We start from the raw sequence: 27,533 nt of genomic DNA, 5'->3' as shown, positions 1-27,533 counted from the left end.
TTTCTGATTTTCAGCGAGGACACGTTTTTAATTAGGGCAATAAAATCAGTACGTTTGAGTTGAAGAACAGACCTGATCTAAAACTGAGATTTAGAGCTGATGTTTGATTGAACGAAAATGTTTTTATGAGCAGAAGTAAAAGGTTCAAATGATTTAACCGCAGAGAGGTGGCTTTAGAATACGACACGGTGCCATCTCTCCATAATTACTGTAGTGGCATAAATACAGTTCTGGTACCATGGACACCGGATATGCTCGGTGAGGGAACCAAGGCGGCCTTTTGCTGACCCAGCTGCCACAGGGGACTCCCGGACCGTCCGGTGAAAAGGAAACGAAAAAATCAAACTAAATAAATGATCGTTGATCTCACGGTCTTTATTCCGTTCTGTTCTTTTACAAAAAAAGGAAAAGAAATGACACACACACACACACCTGTATCTATAGTCTTTCGTGCACCAAGTGTGATTTGTTGGTTTATTGGAAGGATGCTGGTAATCTGTAATCTATAATAGAGATGACATTAGACGTGGTATTTGAAAAGCCGACATTTGATGGAGAAAACCCGAGTGTGGACCGAGTTATGAGCGCATACTGTAAGAGGCAGGGACAGGTGTGTTTATGTATACAGCAGTTGAACCGTAAACCTCATTCTGTGTCCATGAAGGAGCTCTTGACTCTCTGATCCTTCCTTATTTATGTGGAAGTGATCCGCGCCACTTGCTGGAAATGTCACCCTTGGCCGTCGCTGCAGACACGTTGGCTCACAAAGCCACGAGCTGCGGCGACACGAGCGCACACAGCAACAACCTGTCAGATCTTATGTCACTGCTTATTGCACGTCCAGTGTTTATTGCGATGCGCGCACAAAAGTCCCCCCTGTCTTCTCCCTGTATTAAACCAAATTTGACATTTTTCAAAATAAAAGCATCTGACGGCAGGCTCACACTGGATTCTGTTTGTTAGCAGAATAAATGGACTACAGCTGAATTTGTTGTTTAATGACGAATCAAAATGTTGAATACAAAGAGAAAACGAGCCCCGGGCGAACCCCCGAGGCGCTCGTCCAAAGAAAAGTATCTGTCCAATGGGATTTCAAATCCAAAGTTTACTGTGGAAGTGTGGGACGAGCACTTCCACAGTAATGATGGTGATGATTGCTGCATCCTGCGCTTTCAATATAAAGTTGAAGCAATAGCGAGGGGAGAGGCCAGCGGAGATTTCAGCATAACTTGGCCATTGTGAATATTTTTTTCATTTGCTCCTGTATTTTTCTTGTCAGATATTTCTGATGTCAGGAATTCTGCCGGCCCTATATGGCCTTGTTGGCATCAGTGGTGAGATTGAATGTTTGCGAGTTCAATTCACAGCCGGTAATAACTTGACACTGGGCGTAATGAAACGCGCTGGGGTTAAGGCCTCATTCCAAATATTGTCCTGATCATTTCCCAGACCGCAAGAAAATATTAGAATATTATCGTTCAGCAATATTCCGATTAAAAATGAAATTAATTAATGAAGTTGTTTGTTTGTTTTTTATTTTTGTTTAACGTGGCGCATAGCTGACCTCCTCTACAGTCGAGGGAGATGGGAAGGGAAAACTTTTTTACAGGTTAAGGGAGCGACAATCCAATCTAACATGACAGTATTTTATCGCACGTTCTTCACAGAAACAGCTGCTTTCTTCGATCCTGTTGGGCTCATTCATTTTTCCTACGTCAAACGCCAATATTCGTTTTTTTCATCAAGTCTATCTGATCACTAATATTGTTTGTTTTTCACTTTGCACTGAACCATTTCTCAGCATGCTCATCCTTTCATTGTGAACGGCTGCAGGCTTCCTGTTGCAGACTGCCATCCTGTGCTGCACCGACGGAGCTGAGGCAGCGTGTGTGACACTCTCACTTCCCCAACTCAGCTCAGACAATTCAGCAGCAGCAGAAAGAGCGGCCTGTGCTTCATTTGGTACAGCTGCTATACGGCCTGTCAACACGACCAGGTTATTTCATGGTTTAGTTTCATATCTGCTCAAAACAGTTTGTAGCAAATGTGTTTTTTTCTTTACATTTTTGACATGAAAACCCATTTGTCTGATATTTCTTTGTGTGAGATGTGACTGTAAACAGCTCCTGTTCTTATTGTTCATTTAATGTCAAATCTATTTTATTTTCTAACCAAGCAAGCATGATGTCATTGATAAAAAATGAAACTTACCGTGATGTTAATTTTTCCTAATACGATTCATTGACCGAGTTGCTACTTGGTAAAATCCGCCCTGGGGCCGTACTTTAGAACACGAAATAATCAAAAACATTACAAATTGCATCCGTACATATAAGTGCAAAACTATTTTGTTGGTCATTCTAATAGTTTATTAGGGCAACTTTCCGATGGAAGTTACTGTGACCTTATCCTGTACGTACTCTGCACATTCTTGTATAAGTGATTTATTTTAGAGCAGACTTTGCAGCTGGTCCATGCAAATCCAGAACACAAATTCAGCTTTTGCTGCTGGATTTACTGAAAAACTTTGTAAAAATTAATCAAAACATAATTCGTTTGAGTATCACGCAGACAGGTTAGCATGTCAAACTTGGTGTGATAATGTTTTGTCATCGATTGTGTATCAAACAGGCCACACACAAAAAAATTATTCAACATGTTTGCTCTGAAATAGACACACGTTTGTTTTCCTTACACTCAACCAAATACCAAACAACAACAGTCACCTCAAGTCACTGTAAAAATAAAACCCCAATAATAATAATAATAATAATAATAATAATAATAATAATAATAATAATAATAATAATAATAATATTCATAATATTATTATTAATAATAATAATAATAATAATAATAATAATAATAATAATAATAATAATAATAGATTAGCCCGTCATGGAATTAGGGACTTGAGGTGAGTGTTGTTGTGATTTTGCACTCCATCAATAAAACTGAAAAAATTAAATTGACACTTGAAAATCTCCCAAATCACGTTTGTATTTGTTAGTGTCAGTTTACCACAAATACACAGAAAGATTACAGATATTGAACTACATAGATTTGTAAATTGTTCTGGTCTCACGCTGAAATGCACAGACTGGACAGCATCTGTAACCTGTGTGACTGTGGTGTGTAAGACATGATAACACAACATTAGTGTACAGCTGTATATTGTTACAGTGGGGAACACAAAGTAATCAGTCATTAACTAATTGATGAGGGATCGTTACAGCCATCCCCAGTCTGCAGGAACGCGACGAGCTCACACAGATAAACACTGTCACGGGGAAATATCTCCAAGTTTAATCCACGCTAACCGGTTATTCCGTCTAACTGGAAGAAATGCAAAAACCTGGCCTGCCGTTGTCACGTGAACACAACGTTTCTATGGTAACAAAAACCACAAACCGTGCAGAGACAGCTGAGAGGCTCGAAAAATGTCTCACCGAGCGTTTAGTAAACGTGTTTGCGAAGAGAAGCGCGACTTTGACGAAATGAAAAACGCCGCCGCGGAGTTTTATCGAGTGAGCAGAGTCCCCCAGGACATGGAGCGAGCTCTACACCAGCTCTTCCTCCACCGGCCCGCAGACCTGCACGGGTACCTGGTAGGACTGTGAGCCTCTTTCTGTGCCTGTGATGTTACAAAACAAACAAACAGAAGGTTGTTTGAAGTGTATTTATTGTTCTTCTGTTGAAGGTATTTCCTGTTTTAAGCACATATGAGGTGCTGTTTGTCACAGCAGCGTGACGGTGTGTCACAGTCATCACAACGAGCAAACAAAACGACTGTACATAAAAGATAGCCCCAGCCACCTGACGTCACCTGTTGGTTTCAGACATCGCCTTCCTGTGACGCACGAATCAGTTAGTTCTTAGTGACGTTTGAGTGACTATTTCAGTAAACACATTCAGAAAGTTGGATTTTTAACACTATGTTGAAATGTTTTGTCACTGGTGGGAATCATGTTGACTAATCCAAGTCAGTACTCTTCCCACTATTGGGAAGCAGACAGCACACAGCTATGTTAACTGGCTGCTCGTTGGTCAGCTGAAGCAGCTATGCCCTTAACTCCAGTAGCCTCTAAGATGAAAGAAGAAATATCGCTCTTAGAGGCCCGATCTGGTTTTGTACCAGGCTTCAAATACCAATAACACGAAGGTGTTTTTCAGGTTGTAAAATTTTCCATTTGAACATGGGAGTCTGTTGACCCACTTTTTGATTCAGCCTACCCATTAATATTAACAGCCACTGGTGACACTCTGGTGTCATGCCGCTCAGTTGTGCACCACTCAATTTTTCTAATTTTGCAAATATACTTGGTGATGCAACTCCTGCAACCAGGTGAGTCCTCGAGTGTACAGTCGGTGTATTTTTACTGCCTTTTAAAGGATACATCAGTGCAGAAGCTCAGAGATTTTCCACAGGCAAAGGTGCTGCAGCTTGCAGCAAATTATGTTTACTCGTCTTTACTTAACAAACCTAGTCCTCTAAAGAAAACCCCGTGAGCTATAAGACGAACTTAGGACTTACAAGTTATGCTAACTAGATTATGTTGAATACACAGTAATTAACTGGCTAGCTCCTGGCTAACAAGTGCCCCTTAATGTTAAATTAAATGCAGTGTATGCAGCCTTAGTTTTGCAAACTTAGAAGATGTCAGTGTGTACTGGCTGGTTTCTTTTATTGCAATATTGACAGTGTTAAAAGGCAGAAATCTCAGTTTTTATTGTAGTGTAAGGTTAACATGAAAACAGACACTAGTACTCAAGTGTCCAAAGGCTTCTTTGTTGCTCTGATGAGATTATAGTTGTTCTTTCACTACTTTCAAGTTATATTGAATGGAACATGATGTGATTTTGTAAATCATGTTCAGTGTAAGAGAAAGGACAGTCAGCCTGGGTACAGCCATTAGCCCGTGACAACTCACTGAGCACGTTTGATGCGGTCATTGTGAAAACACTTCATTTTTCCGTGTCATGACGGTTTTAAACTACACATGTATATCTCACAGTTGGGTGTATTAATATTTCAGCACCAACAAATGAACAATGACAAGGACTCATTAATCTCTACAAGAGTCTGATTCATGGTGGCCATGTAACAGCTAAGGCAGCACGCTGGAAACCACATCGCACACCTGAAAGAACCAAAGTGGAAACACAACAAACATTATGAGCACAAATATAGTTTGGAATGACAGCGTTAGCCCGTTTCCTCTGCTGTTTTCGCCTGTAAGAGCACGTCCTGTCATAAATGTTGATTTGAAATCAAGATTCTTTATTCGTCACATGCATAGTTATACAAGTATAACACGCAGTGAAATGTAACCTGACACGCTGCTCGACTTGTGCAAAAGGGGGGAGAGAGGAAGAGCATTATATATTATATACATTAGGTGAATGTGCAGTAGTAGCATGTATGCAGCAAGCAGGTGAATTCTGTACATTAAGTGAATTAAATAAGAATAGACAATCTGAACATTTTACAAAATAGACAATATGAACATATTTAAAATTTAAAAAGAATTTGAAAGGTGCATTGTGCCGGTGATGACTGTGCCACCGGCACATGACAGAATTAATAAGGTTACTGCAAACACTCCAAGGTTTATTCAGTGCTCTGCTGTGGAGCAGTAAGCTTTACGAACGAGGTCAAAGATTGTGACGGTGATATCTGCAGTCGCCTCTGTCAGCTTTGGTAATTTTTTAAGAACTTCCAAGTTGTCAGACGTTTTTGTGCTGTTGGCTTTGAAGGGCATGTAGACCACCACAGTGTAGATCAAGCTGAAGTCACTGAAGCCTCAGTGTATTCATAAGAAAACACATGTAAATATTCATTATCACCTCACAGTTAATCTTCCCCAAACAAAACGTCAGTGTATGATAACGAGCAGTTACAAACAGTCTGCTGTTTTTACCTGCTAACATTAGTAATTTGGCTTCATGTGCGTTCTTGCACATATTTGTAGGCACACTGTGCATATCTGGTTCTGTAAAAAAATGGCTACATGATTTATTTTGTGTGCAAGCACTTCCTTGGCTGTGAGAGTGTGGCCACTGGTCAGCACACGTCGCTGCTGCTTTTACAGGTGAATTTAAAATGTAAATAAAATGTGCTTTTAATGTTTTCTACACATGTTGTGTTTACTCTGTAACCACTGAACCATGCTATCATTGATGGTAAGGAGGAAACAGAATTGGTTAAATAACGTCACTCAGATACTGCGAGGTGTTTTTAACCATAACCATCCCTTCAGGCAGATTACTTTGCAAACCTCGCGGCACCACCGAGAATCAGCAGAGTGACGGGACGGCAGGTTTATGATGCGAGAGGACGACTTTCTGTTGAGGCAGAGGTCTACTGTGTTGTTCACAACAAGGAAAAGGTAAAAGTCATTTGTCTCATTGTGGCCTTTAACTGGTGAACTCAGAGCTTTCTTATGTGACTGTGGCTGAATGTGATATGGATGAGTTTGGAGAACAAGCCAAAGGGTTGAAGAACATGTTGTTCATTAGTGCAGGAGCAGGTTTGTTTGGCTATGACGTACGACCTTAAATCAGCTCTCAGTTTAGTGAACAGATAAAATGACCTTACCCTCAGCCAGGCTGTCACCCTGCCAGGTGGCCCTGCGCTGATAACTCGATAACAAGGCGCCTTGGAATTTTGAAATTCATACCACAGAGGCATCGCTTAAAAATCTCAGACAAGTTTCAATTTTAGTCACCTCGACTGTCAGAGGTCAAGTTTTCCAAAAATCTTGTAATTGCGATAACTGAAGAAGGAAGTCACGTAGGATTTTCAAACATGAATCCACTAAATGTCTGAGGGGTCTGAGGGGTCTGAGGGGTCGCACTCGTGGCCACCAGCGTTTTCATACATATGAGTTTACCTGGTTTGAGTTTTGCACATGTCCCTTGCACTGTCTTTGTTTTGGTTTTTGCCATTTTGCACACTTGCACTTGTGCAGGCTGTCTGTCACATGTAGCACATGTAGCATGGTGTTGGAGTCACTGTGTGCCACTGCACATGGTTGGAATGACAATAAAGCCACTTGACTTGACCTAAGAGGAATTCATTGTGTGATAGTGCTGGAAAGTCTGACATTCATCTAAACTCCACTGGTACTGGTTAATACAGCAGTACATCTCAGTGTACCCGGTGCCCAAACAGTCACACTGAATGTTACCCACATGGCTAACCTGCAGCCTCGTTCCTCCTAATGAGGAGAAATGAAATGGTTGAAATGATATGAACCCTAACACCATACTGCTGGAGGCAGCGCAGGTAGAGGTCATTGTGCAGGCGCAGCAATTTCTCCATAGGTATGATCACTCTGCACTCCAATTATATGTTAGGAGAGCATTAATGAAATGTTAGGTTTTATTGAATAAATACAAATAAAATAGGAAACACTTTGGTCATTCCATATTAGAAAAAACAGAGTCAAATAAAAACAAATTTACAAAGTAACTGTTGTGCATTGGATGCCAGGGTGTGCGCTGTGAACCAGTCCTACTGAAGAAATCCTTCACTCACGTGCTCGCGCCAGTGCTGCCCACCTCAGTAATTCTCTTCATTCCACCTGGTGTTTCTCTGCTCGACGTGGGCCTCCAGCTTCACTTGGGTGGTGCTGCACCCTGCTCAGCTCCCTGTCCCCAGACCTGAGGGCTTATTCTTGTCATCAAGCTTTGTATGCTTGTGCACTAACATAACCTTAGTCAGGAGGATTTTTTAATAATAATGACAATAATGCATTTTATTTGAGGGCGCCTTTCAGAAACCCAAGGTCACCTTACAAAAAACAACATTAATAAAAGGAACAGTAGTCATAAAATACATAAAATAAGTTAAAATTACAAAACAGAGCTTGACAACAGATAAAATCAGCATTAAAGCGAATAAGCCAGTTTAAACAGATGTGTTTTGAGCTGTGTCTTAAATACGGAGAGGGAGTCAATATTTCTTAGTGCAGGAGGAACGGAGCTCCAGAGCCGAGGAGCAGAGCGACTGAAAGCTCTGCTCCCCACAGTGATAAGGTGTGAGGATGAAACAGTAAGATGATGATCTGAGAGGGCGGGAAACAGTGGTGATATGGAGCAGGTCACACAAATATGAAGGAGCAGATTTATGGACACACTTGTATGTAAGAAGTAAGATTTTAAAGTTTATCCTGGCCTCTACGGGCAACCAGTGAAGCTGCTGAAGAACTGGGGTAATATGAGCTCTTAACGGAGTGCAAGTTATGACCCGAGCTGCAGAATTTAGAAGAAGTTGGAGTTTATGAAGGGACCTTTTAGGGAGACCAAATAGGAGGGAATTACAGTAATCAATACGGGACGTAATAAGACTGTGGACAAGGACGGCAGCAGCATGGGGGGTAAGGAAGGGGCGGAGTTGGTTAATATTACGTAAGTGGAAGTAAGCAGACCGGGTTATGTAATTAATGTGAGACTGGAATGAAAGAGTATTATCAAGTATGACACCCAAACTCTTAACCTGAGGGGAGGGAAGGGTGTGGGAACTTTCAATGTTAATGGAAAAACTGTGGGATTTGGTTAAGATAGATGGTGTACCAACAAGTAAAACTTCAGTTTTATTACTGTTAAATTTGAGGAAATTGGAGGAGAACCAGGATCTAATCTCAATAAGACAGTCTGAGAGGGAGGAAGGTGGGAGGGATGAATTGGGTTTAGAAAGGTAGAGCTGGGTGTCATCGGCACAACAGTGACAATTTATATTATATTTTCGGAATATATGACCAAGAGGGAGCATGTAAGTAATGAATAAAAGAGGCCCCAATACTGAACCCTGGGGCACACCAGCAGAAACAGGAAAGAGAGTTGAAGAATGGGATTTAAGTTGGATAAAGGACTTTGACTACAATGACCTGGATGACTGAGAACCTTCACAGACATAAGTTGGATAAACTGAGTGCGGTCTGAGAGATAGGAGGTAAACCAGGTAAGGGGGGTCTGATTAATACCAATGGAAGCTATCCATGGTATCAAACGCCGCACTAAGATCAAGAAGGATGAGGATGGATAGGAGACCAGAATCAGCTGCCATCAGAAGGTCATTGGTAATCCTTAGCAGAGCAGTTTCTGTGCTATGATTGGGGCAGAAACCCGATAACAGAAGCCTTTTTCAGTGCTTCAGGAACAATTCCAGTGTTCAGGGAGGAATGAATAATATTGGTTATGAGAGGAGGTAACGAGGGAAGACAGGCTTTAACTAACACAGTGGGGAGAGGGTCAAGGTGACAGGTGGATGACTTAGATTTTTTAATGAGATTAGATACGTCAGTTATGGAGGGAAGAGTAAAGCTTGAAACTGACAGGAAGACAGTGGGGGAAACAGGAAGTCTACTTCAGAGTCAGGAGCTCCTAAAGAGTTAAGTGAATGTCTGAGATTTTACACGTGAAAAAAGAGATAAGAGAGTTGCAAAAATCTGTCGTGCAAGAGAACAGCAGCACCTTTTGCTAATCAGCCATATAGTTCATTTACATTTTATATGTCACCTGACGACAGGAAAAGGTAGATGATGTCATTTCCTAGCACTTTATACTGAGAGGTAAATACCCTGCAACATAAGAACTTTTACCTTGTACTAGTAAATCACCCTTTTCACCCTTCTGAAGGAGTCCTTCATGTTTGTGGTGTGTAGAGCATGTCATCAGCTGCTGTTTCGAGCCACTTGGTCCCTGAGAGTCAAGAGAGGACTGAGCATGTGATGGCTGCTGTGCTGTGGATCAATGAGCCTCTGAACAGCATGCTGAAAGACCGAAATCCTTGTGACCAGTTACAAATCGACGATTTACTCAGGTAGCACCTAATACTACTTATTAGTAGTACTTCATTAGTAGTATTTTTCAGTGCTATTTGTCACCTTAAGGAACACGTGTCATATCATGTTCAGTCACAAAAACCATTTAACACATCTGTCCTGAAGTGGCCACTGAAGCCAGGATCCTGGACATGAACTGGGAGGTGTAAGAAACAGATCTGACTGCAGTCTACTGACATTCATGCTGTACTTCTCCTGCTCTTTTGAAAATCTTCCTTAGGAATCAGGCTTGTTAGGGATTGTTACGTTGATTAAACCACATTTTTATTTGCTCATCTGAAATGATGTAGCACTTTCTTTAAGGACCGCTGTCTGGAGGAAAAAGAGGTCCGGGACAGGGAGAGGCCTGAGGTGATTCCCTCTTCATCTCCTCCACAGACTAAAGACAAGAAGATCATTAATAAAGGTGAGTGAGTGGTAAGTCCTGCCCTGAGCTTTCTGTCTTTAGTCATCAAATGTCATCAAATGTCATCAAATGTGCGGTGACTCCCAAGCTAGGCGAGTGGCTCCAGCAGATCCCGGGAACAACATCGGAGATCTCTGTCCAGAAGAGCGCGGTCCTGGGAACAGCTAAGATACTGCAGGACCCTCAAGCTCCCAGGCCTCTGGTAGAGGACCCGAGCTTGAAGGATAAAACCGCCCGGTGTTTTATTTTATAACACATAACCGACAAAAAGAGCTTTTAATTAGGGCTGGGTATCGTCACTGATTTCTATAATCGATTCAATTTTGACTCAGACAGTCAGAAATATCATAATTCTGATCATTGATCAGCACATATCCATATTTTATGTCTGTGTATAAAACAAAGCTGACACTGTGAGACTTCATCAGAGGTGTGAGCATCACAGCAGAGGCCTTTGTGTCAAAGTAACTGAGGATAAAACACAAAAACATGACAGAGATTTTCCTGGCCTGGCTTTTTATAGCAGGTCAGAAAACCATGAATCAACATGTGAACATTACCTGATGCTGCTGAAGTGAAGCAGCGTTATTAAGGTTTGATTACAGACACAGCTGAGCAATCATTTGTAAAAGTTTACACGTCTTTGCTGTTAAACAGCAGAAATCAGACTTTGTTGTCGGAGGTCATTTTTGAAAAAACACAACTGTGGCCAGCAGCGCTGCACACAGCAGCAGACTGGTGCGTAATGGCAATGAATAATGCAGAAAACAGAGGTTTGATGGTAAACTGGTCTCTCAATACTCTGAGAGAGAGAGCTGTGCAGGAAGTGAGTCAGAGGGAGTTCATGACGCTGTTTATCAAACGTGAAGCGTAGTTTGAGCTTCTTTTGCTGCTGGTTCAGTTAATTTTGGTCAGAGTGATGAAACCTGCAGCTGTGACATGTCTGGTAAAATACGTTTATATTTAAAAATCAATTCAGGATTTAATCAATCGATGTCGCTTTATTGAAACTCAAATGGATTGGAATCGGAAAATTGATTTTTTAAACCCACTCCTACTTTGAATATTTTGACGTTGTTGTTATCCGATAGCTTTCCTTTCATTATTAGATAGACTGGCACTCTTTATGAGGCAGTAAGCGAAAAGGTTTGATCGTGTTGTGTTTGCTGTTAGGAAAGGATACAAAGAGGCACCTGAAATGGATTTATTTTCATCCTGTTAATCGCTGTGATGTCTCCCTGCAGCTCTCACTCTCTGCTCTTTGCTTCACAACATTCAGTTTAATGCAAAACTAATAATTCGTAATATCTCACACACAGTTTTTCTTCTTGTTTTGGCTGCTCCCTTTTTTGGTCACCACAGGGAATCATTCATCTTCATGTCATCCACCCTTTGCATTACCTCCTCCTGTCCTCCTTCAAACTTCGACTGTGTGCTCAAGCTTTCTTTTAGTGTAAACAGGAGTTTGTGAGCAATCAGTAAAATCAAAGTTCTCGTAGTCCTGCACCTTTTGAGCCATCTTGAATCAATTCTGGGGTCTTATTTGGTCCAGTTTTTTGAAGCATTACCCTAAAATTAAAACTTTCAATGTTTTGGTCACTGTGTTATAAAAACTGTATAAAATCACCACTGTGGTCAGATTAAAAACAAAGAAACTGTGAAAGAGTTCAAAACAAGACTGGAAGTTTTACTTCTCTCACTGTTTCTTGCTCTTGTGGAGGTTCACGTTCTTTCTCTGATTAATCTTAGGTTTTTTTCTCTGTTACAAGCCAGAAATATGCTCCAAACTCTTTTGGGATTTTTATTATATTACAGGTAAAAAGAGCGTCGTGGAAAAGCCATTTCCTGCAGTGGAACCACAAAAGCCAGTTCTACGTGGAAGCTTGGCTGTTGGCTCAGTGTCACTGGCTGTGGCCAAAACTGGGGCACAGATACAGGGCATGCATCTGTACGAATACGTAGCAGCTCTGAGGAACCAGGAGGTTTGATAATGAAAACACATACTGGATATTCGACGCTGGAAACAACATATAATAATGTTATTCATTTTGTTCAGCCTCCGGCACAGTTTCACATCCCTGTTTCCTTGGTGACATTGCTCAGCTGTGGCAAGACCTCGCCGGGAAAACTGAATTTACTGGAGGAAGTGATCCTGATCCCCAAAGTGGGACAACAAGTCAAACAAGTACAAAACAGAAACCTTTGGCTTACTTCTTCCTGTTGTCATCCTCCATAGACTAGCTCACAGTTAGTGTGTAGATCTCCGTGTTTCCTTTTTTGCTGTTTTGATGCAGTAGATTATTAGTAAGTCACCTTGGTTTCTTTATATTCTCCATTTTTCACTCTATAGTTTATAAAACATACTGACATCTGACCTTCTTCCACAGATCATCACAATGGCTCTTGAGGTACAGAAGGAGATGATGAGAATAATGAAAACTTTAACCAATGGCGGGGTGAGGGACATTGCTGTTTATTAATTTTAAGAGTAGGCACTGAATTCAGCAGATTGTATGAGGGCAGAGAATGCACACGGCAGAGGCAGGATTCAGAGATTTACTGAAAAATATAACAGAGAATTGTATTTAGTGTTCATTGTTAAATTTGAAATTAATGTATCTGTGCTTATCTAATGATCTAAAATGCTTCTTAAATGATTCCTCTATTTACCTTTGAATGGTTTGCATTTTATTTTCAGCCCTGCTGACTGACCCCTAGAACTAAAAAACAGAAGAGTGGAGAGTGGGAGTTTGACACTCTTGGCTTCTAATAACCTTGCGATGAGGACTATCTCATTCAGATATACAGTATTAATTAGGGGTGCAACGATATCGGTTCGATACTTTGGTGTCACGGTTCGATATTTTTTCGATACAAAAAAATGTTCATGCTTTTTTAGTTTGTCACTTATTAAAATTATAAATATATATTTTAACTCAAAAGTACAGTTTTTAAATTTAATGTTGCTGAAACAACAAAGTAATAAAAAAAAAATACATCTATCTGATGGAGAAATCACTCATCTTTGGAAAAGAGAGTTTATTACAGAGAAATGTCTCTTTCCAAAATAAAAGCTATACTATACGCTTCTTCTGGGCTATATTCTCAGCAGCATATTAAACATATCAGGTCCCCATAAGGAGAATCCTGTGCTAACGGCTGTCTAAATGACTCGGGTAAAGTTTGTAGCATGCATGCTTGTTGTTTTTGTCTGCTTCCACTTGTCTTTGCACTAGGATGATGTCGGCGTAAATATGCAGTCATATTTGTTGTGTTCCCACTAGTGCTGTCAGCGTTAATCTGAAATGAGGTTAACGCCACAACGCGGCAAATCTCCGTTAACAAGCTACCGCGGATCGCCCCGTGTGTGGGGCTGGACGGCCAACATGTTAACGAGCTAACTGCGCTAACACACTAGTTCCCACCCATGTAATTGAGCATTGCGTGGCACATCCGACATACTGTTTTACTTTAGTCCATGACGCGCTTACCTTCAGGGTCATACGTCACATGAAAACCAGTTCCAAATGCCAGATCTGAATGAGGGTGGGGGAGGTTCAATTTGCCATGTTGCAACGAGAGCTTAGCTTCTGTCTGGCTAGCTTGCCCTGCGCTCAGTGAATCTGCGTTCGACTACTCCGCCTAGGCTGCACTGTCGAGCGCAGATCCACTGAGCGCTCAACACAGACAGCATCGTCAGAAGGAAAGTTGATAAAATAAATTAAAACTTTTGTATTGTTCGATACATATGCGTACCGAACCGAAAGCACTGTATCGGACGGTTCAATATCGATACGAGTATCGTTGCACCCCTAGTATTAATATAAACTTGTCTATTGTCATCCACATGTAGCTTCAGCTAAGCTACTTTGCAGCAAAAATATCTAAACAAAAACATACTTTCACCATCATTGTCACTTTACAAGTACCAGGTTTGGTTGGACCGCCTTCTGCCCTCACAGTTATTTCATTTATTTTTCAGTAAAGTGCTGAAAGCAAGTCAGAAGTTTTAGTCTATATTAGGATGATCTAGTCTAATTTTGATGAGCACCTTGCTCACTGCAGCTTCACTCTCCTCTTCATCCTCTGCTCCACAGTTGGACTCGTTTTGAAGTCAGACATGTAGTGATTATCTGCTTACAATTGTTTAGTAAGTGGCTAATTATAGTTCCTGCTTTAACCTGGCTGTTCTTTCTGGCCTCTGCCATCTACAAGCCATTTTCATCCAAAGAAGAGCTGCACTGGGTGTTTTTTCTTCTTCTTTCTTCTTCCCCAGATTGTCTGCACCAAAAGTCATGCCATGTTGAAATTCAATAAAATCAGCTTTTGTCTCTATTCCAACCATAGCAAGTTCTACTCACCATGTTTACATGCCTAAATGCAGCGAGTTTGTGCCACTGATTAGCTTTATTGAGTAGGTGCACCCAATAAAGTGTCTCACAGTTGTTAATGTATATATAATAGTTACTTATGTGAACCATGTGCTTGTTCCAAGGCCAGCGAAGCGTTTGTATGTGACAGCGGGGCCCTGGCTGTAAGCCACGAGCGAGCAGAGCAGCCTCTGGATCTGATCGCTGAAGCCTGCACCAACCTTGGAGTTCCACTGGGCACACAGATCCATTTAGCTTTGAACTGTGCTGCTCATGAGCTCCTGGATCCTGTAAGTTCACCAAAAATAGTCAAATACTTTATGGAAAATAATGTGTTGACATTTCGCCTCTCATCCGAGAAGCTTCTTCAGTTCTAAGGTCAAATGGTGGGGAGTCCCAGATTTACACCTAGTGGGAGTTTCCCCCCACAGAGGGACAAAAGGACCCCCTGATGATCCTCTAATCGCCTGAGCCAAGGTGTGAAAGCGGGTGTGGGTCCTAATCAGCCAGAGTTTCGGGTGAGTTCATTGTGAAACCTGGCCCCACCCTATCATGCGATTTCCTGAGGTCAGATGGCCCAGGATGTGAGTGGGCGTTAAGGCGTCTGGGGAGGGAACTCAAAACTGGATTATAGATGGCAGAGAGTTGGTGTAGTAAACCACCGCCTCTGTTCAAAGATGGTCGCTCACAGTGGACATAGATGCTTCTTTCACTCCTCTTTCAAACCATCTGTCCTCTCTGTCCAAAATGTGAACATTGGCATCCTCGAAAGAGTGACCTTTGACCTTTAGGTGCAGATGAACTGCTGAGTCTTGTCCTGTGGAGGTGGCTCTTCTGTGTTGTGCCATGCGCTTGTGAAGTGGCTGTTTGGTCTCTCCAATGTAGAGGTCTAGGCATTCCTCGCTGCACTGTACAGCAAACACCACGTTGTTAAGTCTGTGTTTTGGAGTTTTGTCTTTCGGGTGAACCAGTTTTTGTCTGAGTGTGTTGCTGGGTCTGAAATGCACCGGGATGTCATGCTTGAAGAAAACTCTCCTGAGTTTTTCTGATACACCGGCTACATAGGGGATGACAATGTTGTTGCGTCTGTCTTTCTTATCCTCCCTTGCTGGTGTCTGATCTTCTTTTCTGTGCCTCTTTGCTGTCAGCAAAGAGGCACACCTTGGCTCAGGCGATTAGAGGATCATCAGGGGGTCCTTTTGTCCCTCTGCGGGGGGATACTCCCACTAGGTTTATATCTGGGACTCCCCACCATTCGACCTTAGAACTGAAGAAGCTTCTCGGATGAGAGGTGAAACGTCTTCAAGTAACTTAAAGAAGTCCAGACGCTTTTCTTTGCAAGCTCCTTTGACTACGATGACCTGGATGACTGAGAACCTTCACAGACAATGTGTTGACATGTTCTTGTGAACTTTTTCAAAGCAAATACATCATAAGCATATCAGTTTAAAAAAACAACAAGATTTATTGTCTTCTTGCTGGATTCTCTAATCTCTTGTAGTCTAAGGGGAAGTATGAAGTTGCAACTGGAGTTCTGAAATCGCCCAATGAGTTAGTCGACCTGTACCAAACCCTCATCAGCAAATACCCAGCAGTGGTGGCTTTAATAGACCCATTTAGGCAAGAGGTAAGCAAGGCTAGTAAATAAATCTTGGACTATTTCTGTGTCTTCTCTAAATATAGTTTTGCTGTCAACAAAATGTTCATGATTGCTGTGTATTCATGTTCCTGTGTCTGTTAATTCATAAGGACAGAGACCAGTGGGAGAAGCTGAGCAGTATGATTGGAAACTCGTGTTCACTGCTCTCTGATGTCTCCTACAAGTCACAGGGACCTCCCCTTCCTGGAGTCAGAGGCCATATCTTAAAACATATCAATGAGACAACAGTCAGTGACCTGATCCACATGACATCAGAGCAACAAGGTAACAGCTGGAGAAGAGAAAGATGGCACATGGATGAATGAAGCAAACTGCATAAAGTGCAATGAGTGGTCAGGTAGAGTAGAAAAGCACTATGTAAGAACCAGTCCATTTACCAGTTACATCAGGTCCAAGTAACAGTGAACAACTCAGTTAGTTGCAAAAATGAAATGTTTGCAATAGGAGTATTCCTTATGCTTCCTCTTCAACAGTCAATGATTTCTTCCACAAACTGTATAATTCATGGTACAATGCATCTGGTACACATTTACACACAGCAGACAGTGATGTTCATCTCAGGTTCACTGTTAAAAATTTGCTGACCTTACTCCCTTACACTCCAAACTGAGTAATATACAGTAACTTGTTGCAAAAAGAACTGATCCAACATATTCTCTCTTTCAACATCTAACATACATGTAAAATACTACATACTACATGCTTCTTGGTGTAATTCAACATGCACAGCTATGACCCAATATTGCATCTTTCTAAATGAGGATTGGATTAAATAAAAAGCCTGTACATCATCAGAAGGGTAAAACTAACCAATCTCACAGTGGTCTAATCCTGCTGTCACAGCTGGTCAGGCTGGCCTCAATGCAGGACTCTGAGTCATACAGGTAAAGGAAGGTTTCTTTACAGAACCACCAGGTAAGATATATACATATGTACAGTGATGAAGGATCACGGCTCCAAGGGATCCAGGGCATCCAGGGGAGGTCCAGGGCATCCAGGGGCGGTCCAGGGCATCCAGGGGAGGTCCAGGGCATCCAGGGGAGGTCCAGGGCATCCAGGGGCAGTCCAGGGCATCCAGGGGAGGTCCAGGGCATCCAGGGGAGGTCCAGGGCATCCAGGGGAGGTCCAGGGCAAGGGTAACACGTCTACACTCCTCTTCACACATTCTGTTACTCACACGCTCACAGACTCACTCCACACTGAAATCCACTCACGCTCACGTTTATCCAACAGGGTCCACGGGAAACAAGAAGGGTTCCAGGAAGGTTGAGGTAAGTACAACGATCGAATGAAGAACATCACCGACATGTAAGGGTTGAGCTGAGACACATGGAAAAGAGTATTTCTGTGCATGCTCCGAGGACGCTTCAACTAGACTGAGACAAGGTTGACCATGGAGTCAATCTCAAACTGCCCATTGAAGTTGGGAGCCAGTTTCCTGGACTTGATTCAGACTGGAACGTACTGCGCTGAAAGCAGTCCATCGGTTTTCCATTGGGCAGCTCAGGTGGCTCTCCAGATGTGGCGGTGCCTGCGTAGATGATGTTGAACAGAGGGAACCATACCTTCACTCTCGACTGTTGGGAACAGCCGCCGTTGGTAGCCCTGTGATGCGACAGCCCGGTAGCAGAAGACGTGAGGCTAATATGGGCATATTCGATGCAAGTGAGGTAAGAACTCCAGGTGCTCTGTTTGGTGGAGGTGAGACAGTGAAGTGCTGCCTCCAACTCCTGGTAGGTACATTCGGTTTGGCCATTAGTCTACAGGTGAAATCCTGAAGACAAACTAACCTTGGCTCCGACTGCCGGACAGAACCCTTTCCAAACTCTAGAGTTGAACTTGTCCCGGGTCTGATACGATGTCCAAGGGGATCGCGTGAAGTTGAAAGACAGGTTTGGTAAGGATTTGGGTGGTTTCTGTTGTTAGGAAAAGCCACGAAATGTGCTGGTTTTGAGAATTGGACAACAATAGTCAGAATTACCATATTTCCTGCAGAAGGAGGAGGCCTGTCATAAAATCAAGTGCGATCTGAGACCATGGTCGTCCGGAGGTCGGCAGAGGTCAAAGTAGGCCTGCAAAAGGAAAGGTTTGAGGCTTATTTTGAGCTCAAGTAGAGCAAGCTAAAATATGCTCCCTGGTATGTCAAGTGTAGGCCACCAGGCGTTCCAGGAAAGAGATGGTCTGACTGATGCCTGGATGCCAGGTGAACCTCGCCGTGTGGTCCCACTGGAGAACTCAGGACTGGACCAGGGTTGAAATGTAGAGCCACTCGGGCGGCCTGGTTCTGGGATCAGGTTTGTTGCGCTGTGCCTCACAAACTGTGGACTTTATCCCCCATGTAACAGCTCCGATAACATGAGGAAGATTGAGGAAGATTGAGGACTCCTTCAGAACGTCCTCTGAGGAAGAAAACTGCTGAGACAGTGCGTCGGGCTTGGCATCCCGTGAGCCAGGCCTGTAGGTGATAGAGAACTGAAAATGTGTGAAAAACAGTGCCCACCTGGCTTGATGGGCGCTCATCCGTTTTGCAGTTTGAAGATACGCCAGGTCTTTGTGATCAGTCCAGACTATGAATGGTTGGGGCGTTCCCTCGAGCCAGTGATGCCAGGGCTAACTTGATGAGGAGGAGTTCTCTATCCTCCACATTGAATTCACGAAAGAAGTAAGCAAAAGGATATAGCTTACCTTCATACTGCTGCGAGGTGATTAAAAGCAGCCTAAGAAGACTGATCCCACTGAAAGGGAACCTTGGGAGAGGTGAGTGAGATATTAGACGATCTTACTGATATTCCAGATGAAGCTGCGATAAAAGTTAGTTAAACCCAAAAAGCATTGGAGCTGCTTCCAATCTGGGGGTTTGGACCAGTCGAGTACTCGTCGGACCTTCACTGGGTCTGGTTTGATGTTCCCCTGCTCAGTAATGAAGCCCAAGAAGGAGACTGTTTCCATGTGAAATTCACATTTCTCAGCTTTAACAAATAGCCGGTTTTCCAGCAAATGTTGTAACACCTGTTTGACAGTCTATACGTATATAAAAATATTGGAAATTATTGCCACAATGGTGCATTACTGTAACAGCTAACTGTCTGTTTGTGTCTTGTTGGCATACAGGTTCTGTGTTGATGGGAACTACATGCAGTGAGCCATGCAGTGAGGATTCTTTGTCAGATATAGTAAGTCTTCTTCCTGGTTTCTGAGTGATGCTGCCATGGTGGCGAACAGTGTCAATGTGAATTTCTGTATAAGCAGACGGCAGCCATCTGCTTATACAGAAATTCACATTAAACAGAAATTTACATGAACTACTTACATTAAAAGTATAGCCAAACCCATAGATTTAAAACAGATATTCATCTACAAATAGTGACAGAATTTCTGCATGACAGTGCCTTAGCTGAAAAATGATAGGTGCCCAGCAGCCTCGCTTTGTGTGTAACCAGAATGCAACCAGCTGGTAACCAGTTGAGTCACACTATTGCACTGACCAGTTTCAGAAGTATTGTGCTTATCAGCACAGACTCACTTAGAATCATTTCCATTTGATGGCAATATTTCCGCATTTCCAAATCATTATCATTTTTTTTCAAATATTATAAATTAAGATCAGATACCTAGCCCTTTATTTGTCACGTGCAAATAAAGGGATATCTATCTTAAAGCTCAGGAAACTATTTCGACAACTTGCCAAACAGCTAAAAGAGCAAATGAGAGCAGGTCCAGGGATATCCACTACAACCTGAGATTGTATTTAAAAATAGATTCGAGATTTAATGAATCAATATCGCTTTATTCAAACTAAAATTGATTTGAATTGGGGAAATTGGCTGTCTCAGTCCCAGCTCTGACAGGATGACCAAGACTATTGACTCCCTGTTCACCCTGCAGCGATGTTTGGCCTGGAGGCAGCTGAACTATTACAGCAGGCTCAAGATAGTCATTGCTGTGCCAAGGAGGTGTCAAGGGGCCTCTCCAGGAGATCTAGCAGTTCTAGAAGGTCTAGGGCTTCCACACATCAGCCAGCTTCTGAAGTCCCAGACTTACCCTCGGACCAGGCCAACCAGCCCCATCCCTGTCTCCCCAGCGCAGGGCGACTTGGTCAGCTCTGGAGGCAGACCTTTGGTTGGTGTCTACCTTGACTGAGGGCTAATGCCTGCTGTTCTTCCGTAGACCTTGAATGACCATCTTGATCCTTTCCTCAGTGAGCGACCCCCAGCAATTCCAGATACTGCGGGAAAAACTTGGCCCTCTTGGGAAAAGGTTCAACACAGGAAGTGGATGCCGATAACTGACAAGCTGGGTTCTTTCCCCACTACTTTTTAGTTCTTAAGCGGGACAGGAGACTTCACTCAATTTTGGATTTCAAGGGGTCTTAACCAATATCTTCAGCCCCTAAGATGCAAGATGCTGATGAACCCGGGGGTGAGGCAGGCTGTCAAAGCCTGATGGTTTGCCGCCATCAAGCTAAAGTATGCCTACTTCCAGATTCCTATCTGGCAGGGGCACTCCCCTGGGCTCAGGCCAGGGGAGCGGAGACTCCATCCGCAGATGGTTGACCAGATCTGGTGCCGCTTTGTAAGAGCAGAGGTCGACCTTTTTGCCTCCAGGGAGTAAACAAATTGCCTACCCCTCACCCTAACCCCCCAGGGCTGCCTACTCCTTTTGCTGGGGACTGTTTGCCTCTTGATGTGCAGTCCACCAGTTGGGAAACTGGGGCCACAATTGACACCACCATGCAGTTTCTGCAGTCAGGCTTGAACCTACACCACTGTACTCTGGTAATGTGGACTTTGGTCAACTGCTTGCCCACTGAGCTAAACAGGCACTGCTCAAGTGACCTACTCAAGTGCCCTGAGGGTCCAGCTTGAAACCTGGGCCCCCCGTAGCCACTTACCAAGGTTACTTGTTGTGCCCTCTGAAGATCTACTAGATTATAGGAGTGCAGGTCTACAGACAATTCTTACTGCGACCATCACCAGTACTAACCAGCTGATCTACACAATACAGTGGCTTGCAAAAGTATTCGGCCCCCTTGAACATTTCCACATTTTGTCACATTACAGCCACAAACATGAATCAATTTTATTGGAATTCCACGTGAAAGACCAACACAAAGTGGTGCACATGTGAGAAGTGGAACGAAAATCATACATGATTCCAAACATTTTTTTTACAAATAAATAACTGCAAAGTGGGGTGTGTGTAATTATTCAGCCCCCTGAGTCAATACTTTGTAGAACCACCTTTTGCTGCAGTTACAGTTGCCAGTCTTTTAGGGTCTGTCTCTACCAGCTTTGCACATCTAGAGACTGAAATCCTTGTTCATTCTTCTTTGCAAAACACCTCCAGCTCAGTCAGATTAGATGGACAGCGTTTGTGAACGGCAGTTTTCAGATTTTGCCACAGATTCTCGATTGGATTTAGATCTGGACTTTGACTGGGCCATTCTAACACATGGATATGTTTTGTTTTAAACCACTCCATTGTTGCCCTGGCTTTATGTTTAGGGTCGTTGTCCTGCTGGAAGGTGAACCTCCGCCCCAGTCTCAAGTCTTTTGCAGACTCCAAGAGGTTTTCTTCCAAGACTGCCCTGTATTTGGCTCCATCCATCTTCCCATCAACTCTGACCAGCTTCCCTGTCCCTGCTGAAGAGAAGCACCCCCAGAGCATGATGCTGCCACCACCATATTTGACAGTGGGGATGGTGTGTTCAGAGTGATGTGCAGTGTTAGTTTCCCGCCACACACAGCGTTTTGCATTGTGGCCAAAAAGTTCCATTTTGGTCTCATCTGACCAGAGCAGCTTCTTCCAGATGTTTGCTGTGTCCCCCACATGGCTTGTGGCAAACTGCAAACGGGACTTCTTATGGTTTTCTGTTAACAATGGCTTTCTTCTTGCCACTCTTCCATAAAGGCCAACTTTGTGCAGTGCACGACTAATAGTTGTCCTATGGACAGATTCCCCCACCTGAGCTGTAGATCTCTGCAGCTCGTCCAGAGTCACCATGGGCCTCTTGGCTGCATTTCTGATCAGCGCTCTCCTTGTTCGGCCTGTGAGTTTAGGTGGACGGCCTTGCCTTGGTAGGTTTACAGTTGTGCCATACTCCTTCCATTTCTGAATGATGGCTTAAACAGTGCTCCGTGGGATGTTCAAGGCTTGGGAAATCTTTTTGTAGCCTAAGCCTGCTTTAAATTTCTCAATAACTTTATCCCTGACCTGTCTGGTGTGTTCTTTGGACTTCATGGCGTTGTTGCTCCCAATATTCTCTTAGACAACCTCTGAGGCCGTCACAGAGCAGCTGTATTTGTACTGACATTAGATTACACACAGGTGCACTCTATTTAGTCATTAGCACTCATCAGGCAACGTCTATGGGCAACTGACTGCACTCAGACCAAAGGGGGCTGAATAATTACGCACACCCCACTTTGCAGTTATTTATTTGTAAAAAATGTTTGGAATCATGTATGATTTTCGTTCCACTTCTCACGTGTGCACCACTTTGTGTTGGTCTTTCATGTGGAATTCCAATAAAACTGATTCATGTTTGTGGCTGTAATGTGACAAAATGTGGGAAAGTTCAAGGGGGCCGAATACTTTTGCAAGCCACTGTAGCAGCAGTGATGAGTGAGAGGCTTGGTTTCAAGAGTAATAGCCACAAGGACAGTACCTTCCATGGAGAAGCCCAAGATCAAGGTAGCATGGAGGGAAATTGGCCAACTATCAGAGTTGCAGAAAGGTGCGAAGAAGGTGCCTTAGAAATACAGCAAGCTGTCTATACCTGACGCCTTGAACAGGGGAACAATATGAAAACAGCCCCACCAAGACTGGAGACAGAGCAATACTGGAAGAGCATATGGGAGTAGGCTGTAACCCGTAACGGCAATGCTCAGTGGCTAGTGGATCTAAAGCAGACCACCGCAACTGCACTGAACAGGATCCAGGAACCACCACAAGCGCAGAGAAAGAGTCTCAAGCAAGAAGAGTTGGACAGCACCAGGCCCTGAAATGATTCACGCCTACTGGTTGACTGTAATTCATGAGCCTCTGGCAGCACAAATGAACCAGCTGCTAATTTACAAGACACACCTGGAATGCCTAACGGAAGGCTGGACAGTCCTGATCCCCAAGGACCCCAGAAGGGACCAGTCCCATACAACTACCGGCCAATAACCTGCCTCAGTACCAGACGCTCCTGTCAACCATCATAGCGGCTAAGATGAACAGGCACATGGCTCAATACATGAGCAGGACACAGAAAGGAATTGGCAGGAATACCAGAGGAGCAAAACATCAGCTGCTGGTAAATAGAACAGTCGCCTGAGACTGGATGACCAGACTGACCAGCCTGTGCACTGCCTGGCTTGAATACAAGAAGGCCTATCACTCGGTGCCCCACAGGTGGATCCTGGAATGCCTAGAATTGTACAAGATCAACAGGACCCTAAGAGACTTCATAAGGAATTCAATGGGGATGTGGCGTACAACATGTGGGATGATATCAAGCTGTATGCCAAGAAGGCACGGGACATCGATTTACTGATCCACACCACCAGAATCTACAGCAATGACATCGGAATATCATTCAGACCGGAGAAGTGTAGTTGGATGTAACGAAGAGAGGGAAGGTAGTCAGAACTGAGGGGATCGCACTTCCAGAAGGCAAAATTGCAGACATTGAGGGGAATAATAAGTACCTGGGAATCCCACAGGCAAATGTAAACCAGAAAGATGCCGCTAGGAAAGTCGCAATCACCAAATACCTGCAGCGGGTCAGGCAAGTCCTGAGGAGTCAGCTGAACGGTAAGAACAAGATCCAGGCTATCAACACCTATGCCCTGCCCACGATCAGGTACTGCAGGGGCATTTCATATATATATATATATATATATATATATATATATGTGTGTGTGTATATAGTGATAACACTACACACCTGTGGAACTTCAGGTTGGGGGTTTGACTCTCAACCAGGGGCGTCTGTATCCAGTAAGGATCCCTGTCAGCCTGTCAGATACATAGATCAGATACCTAGCTGGGATAATAAGCTGGCCAAAGGAGGAGATAGAAGCCAATGACCTCAAAACAAATCCAGCACCATGAGACTGTACGCTAAGAAAAATGATGGAGGCCGGGGACTGGTGAGTGTTAGTACCATACTCCAGGATGAGACAATGAACATCCATGAGTACATCAGGAAGATGGCCACAACCGACCGCGTGCTTAGAGAATACCTAAGCCAGCAAGAACCCGAGAAAGAAAAAGAGCAAGGAGAAGAACCAATCATGGAAGGACAGGCCTTTGCACGGTATGTACCACCGGCAGATGGAGGAGGTGCGTGACATGCAGAAATCCTACGACTGGCTGGACAAAGCCGGACTGAAAGGTAGCACAGAGGCACTAATCATGACCGCACAGGAACAAGCTCTGAGCACAAGATCCATAGAGGCTGGGGTTGTCTAAGATCCCAGGTGCAGGCTGTGTAAAGATGCCCCTGAGACAATCCAGCACATAACTGCAGGGTGTAAGATGCTAGCAGGCAGGGCATACATGGAACACCATAACCAAGTGCATAGTATACAGGAACATCTGTGCCGAGTACGGCCTGGAAGTCCTGAGGTCAAACTGGGAGATGCCACCAGGGTGGTGGAGAATGACCGAGCTAAGATCCTGTTTCGTCACTCATCCAAGTGACTTCTTCAGTCTTGCAGTCAGCTGAGACTGAACAAGTCACCTGGATGAGTGACGAAACGTTTCTCCCACTGAAAAACACTACATCCAGATGAACAGAATAAACTTTTTGGGAGTATAGCTACATCTATCACTACGCCCTTCTTCCCCTGCTTGCCCACATGTCCTATGTCCAGCTGGTTAGCCATCACCAGTTTTTCCATCTGTATCTGTGTCCCACAGGATCTTTGTCAGGTGGTTGATATATATATATCTGTGTGTATCAGTTGATATTTGATTTATATCCACCATTGTTTTCAAGGTCAGCTACAAATTTATCGGTCTAAAGTTGAAACAAAGCTTAATTTGGAAATAATTTAGAAACTATAGTTCTTATAAGTGTGGCATGTATTGTGAAGAAAGAAAGGTGAAACAATAAAAGTGTGGGCTTTGTAAATACTCCCTGGAGCGTGAGGTGCCATGGCAGAGGTTTGTGCTCTTTGGGTGCTTCTTGTTACCTTTTTGTCTTTGTTTTAGTCTATTTATGTGTTTGCATTCAGGTAATGTTGTCTATTTCAAAGTGTTGATGTCTGAGACTGATAGTGATTAATCATGACAAAATAGTAAGGTTATTGTTGTGTTAATTTCAGAGTGGTGGATATAGGTAACCATGTTACAATTTATTATTAACATCAGTTGTATTTGAGAATGTTAGAAAGATGCAGTTTGCTATGATGACGAGAACAAAAGAGTTTTTCGATATTCAGTTAATTCCTTTGGTTAAGCTCAGAATTGTCATATTACAATATGACAAAAAGCAGATAAGAGAATAAAAGATAGTCCATTCTTTCCTTGTCGGCTGCACAAAAAGTGACCAGAGACTGCCATTGGACTACACACTGCATTTTATTGTTTATTGTATGATGCTGCTCTGAACTCCATTTTAAGCAGACTCATGAAAATGAGTAGTATCTCAGGTAACAATTGCAAGGAGGATTGTTTATTAAGATAACGAGATCAAATATCAAGTAATAAAAAACTGGACCTGTACAAGGGTCACTAATAACCCCGATTATCCATCCGTTTGCTGTGGAACTGTTCATCTATTTTGATTAACAAGCAGTGTAAATAGATGAAATATTGCTGTTTGTGTCTCAGACTGTGCTTTTCTTCTCGTTCAGGCTGTGGGTCTGGGTCTGCACTATGTCAAACTGGGAGGTCTAAGTGGGGCTGAGAGGATGACTAAATACAACCGGCTGATTTCTATAGAAGAAGAACTGGCCCAACAGGGAATCCTTGGTAGGTTTTTTTTTTCAGCCTTCCTTGTGATTTTTCTTTGGCTGGACAGAGAAACAAGGCCAGACAAAGCCAGAGAGAGAGAACGGTAGTAGTAGTGTCTGGGTTTGGGAACACGTCTCTCTCTTACTGCTGGATATGAAAGGACACGGTGTGTGAGGAATTGTACAAACGCGTGTTTGTGTGTGTGTGTGAGTGTAAGAGTGAAAACCCCCTACCTTGGATCTGTTAATTGGCCACCTAATTACACACAAGGACAAATACTTTCCCATCCATCATTTCTGAAAAAGCAGGCAGGGGCAGCAGAGGGTTAATGAGAGATGAGTACACGTCTGTCTAATCAGCTGCCATAAGCCGGCATTATTCAGCATGTTTATCTGTGTTTAATGTTTGTGTTCATTCTACACGAAGTGAAAGGGTTAACGTTCCCCAGCCGCAGCAGTACAAATGCTATTTCCATCCAGTTGTCGTAGGTGTCTACGCTCCAGCTTTTGTACATTCACTTTATTTAATTTTGTCTCATCCAGTCTTTAAGGAGAAGCACCCTCCTCCACTGTTCCCTGACAACCCACATAAGCATTCAGGCACCGCAGAGGGAGCAAGGTCTGGATTGGAGGAACGCAGCTCACATCTGATTCAGACAGATCTTTGAAGGTGTCTTCATGATAATATAATATATTTACCTTTCACAATTCAGTTTTGCAGTTAACACCACCTGTAATAATCTGCTGAGGTTATTATAACCGTTGTGGGTTGATCCAGGGTCACCATTGTATGAGCACCATTCTGCTGTGTTTACAGCTCTGAAAAAAGTGTCTCTAACAGTTTGAAATATGAGTTCTTGTCAAGAAAAACATCAAATATATTCACATTTTGAGTTTCAGACTGGGAGGAAATCACACACAGTGCTATGTACAATGATGTCATTTTAATTTGAAATAAAAACCAGAACGATTTTAAGGGACGGAAGTTCAAGTCAGTTCAAGCCCCAAACTAGTGCACATGGAAGCTTTGCTTTTGTATCTTTGCTAAATCTGCTGGATGGTGTTTGAAGGAAACGTTTGTATGTTTACTCCTCAGCAGTAAAAGAATGAGGGGGTGTTGTCATCAGTGTCAGGTGTGTGTACTAAAAATCTCAGACAGGTTTGTGTCTCAGTGACCTCAAACTCAAGGTCAGAGGTCAAGTTTTCTGAAAATCTTGGAAATGGGATGAAATTAGATTTTGATTCAGTGTCAGTGTGTATTCAGTGTTTGCATTTTTCAGCAAATAAAAGAGAAAATGATCA

General features: G+C 43.1%; 1 protein-coding gene across 6 annotated transcripts; it reads left to right on the top strand.

Annotated features, from left to right (window-relative positions):
* Positions 1 to 3,004: 3,004 nt before the first annotated feature.
* eno4 (enolase 4) lies at positions 3,005 to 27,533 on the top strand. 6 transcript variants are annotated; one of them, XR_014801970.1, is made up of 14 exons: positions 3,006 to 3,608; positions 6,261 to 6,389; positions 9,669 to 9,826; positions 10,139 to 10,254; positions 12,070 to 12,236; positions 12,311 to 12,439; positions 12,642 to 12,710; positions 14,750 to 14,914; positions 16,126 to 16,251; positions 16,374 to 16,548; positions 17,223 to 17,420; positions 17,518 to 17,555; positions 19,396 to 19,457; positions 26,133 to 26,241. XR_014801970.1 is itself a non-coding variant. In XM_084948663.1 (13 exons), the coding sequence occupies exons 1-13, from the start codon at positions 3,441 to 3,443 to the stop codon at positions 26,897 to 26,899; spliced, it is 1,707 nt and encodes a 568-aa protein (XP_084804789.1). In that variant the 5' UTR covers positions 3,036 to 3,440; the 3' UTR covers positions 26,900 to 27,533. The 6 variants fall into 6 exon arrangements, 4 of the variants coding, with proteins under 4 accessions (XP_084804790.1, XP_084804787.1, XP_084804789.1 ...); XR_014801969.1 differs by having other exon boundaries at positions 3,005 to 3,608; positions 17,223 to 17,555; positions 26,133 to 26,159; XM_084948663.1 differs by lacking the exons at positions 17,223 to 17,420; positions 17,518 to 17,555 and adding an exon at positions 26,775 to 27,533 and having other exon boundaries at positions 3,036 to 3,608; positions 26,133 to 26,250.

The sequence above is a fragment of the Perissodus microlepis genome, chromosome 13 (genome assembly GCF_051167445.1).
Source record: "Perissodus microlepis isolate ML-2025 ecotype Zambia chromosome 13, ASM5116744v1, whole genome shotgun sequence".
NCBI lineage: Eukaryota > Metazoa > Chordata > Actinopteri > Cichliformes > Cichlidae > Perissodus > Perissodus microlepis.
This window is presented reverse-complemented; position numbering and strand designations above follow the sequence as displayed.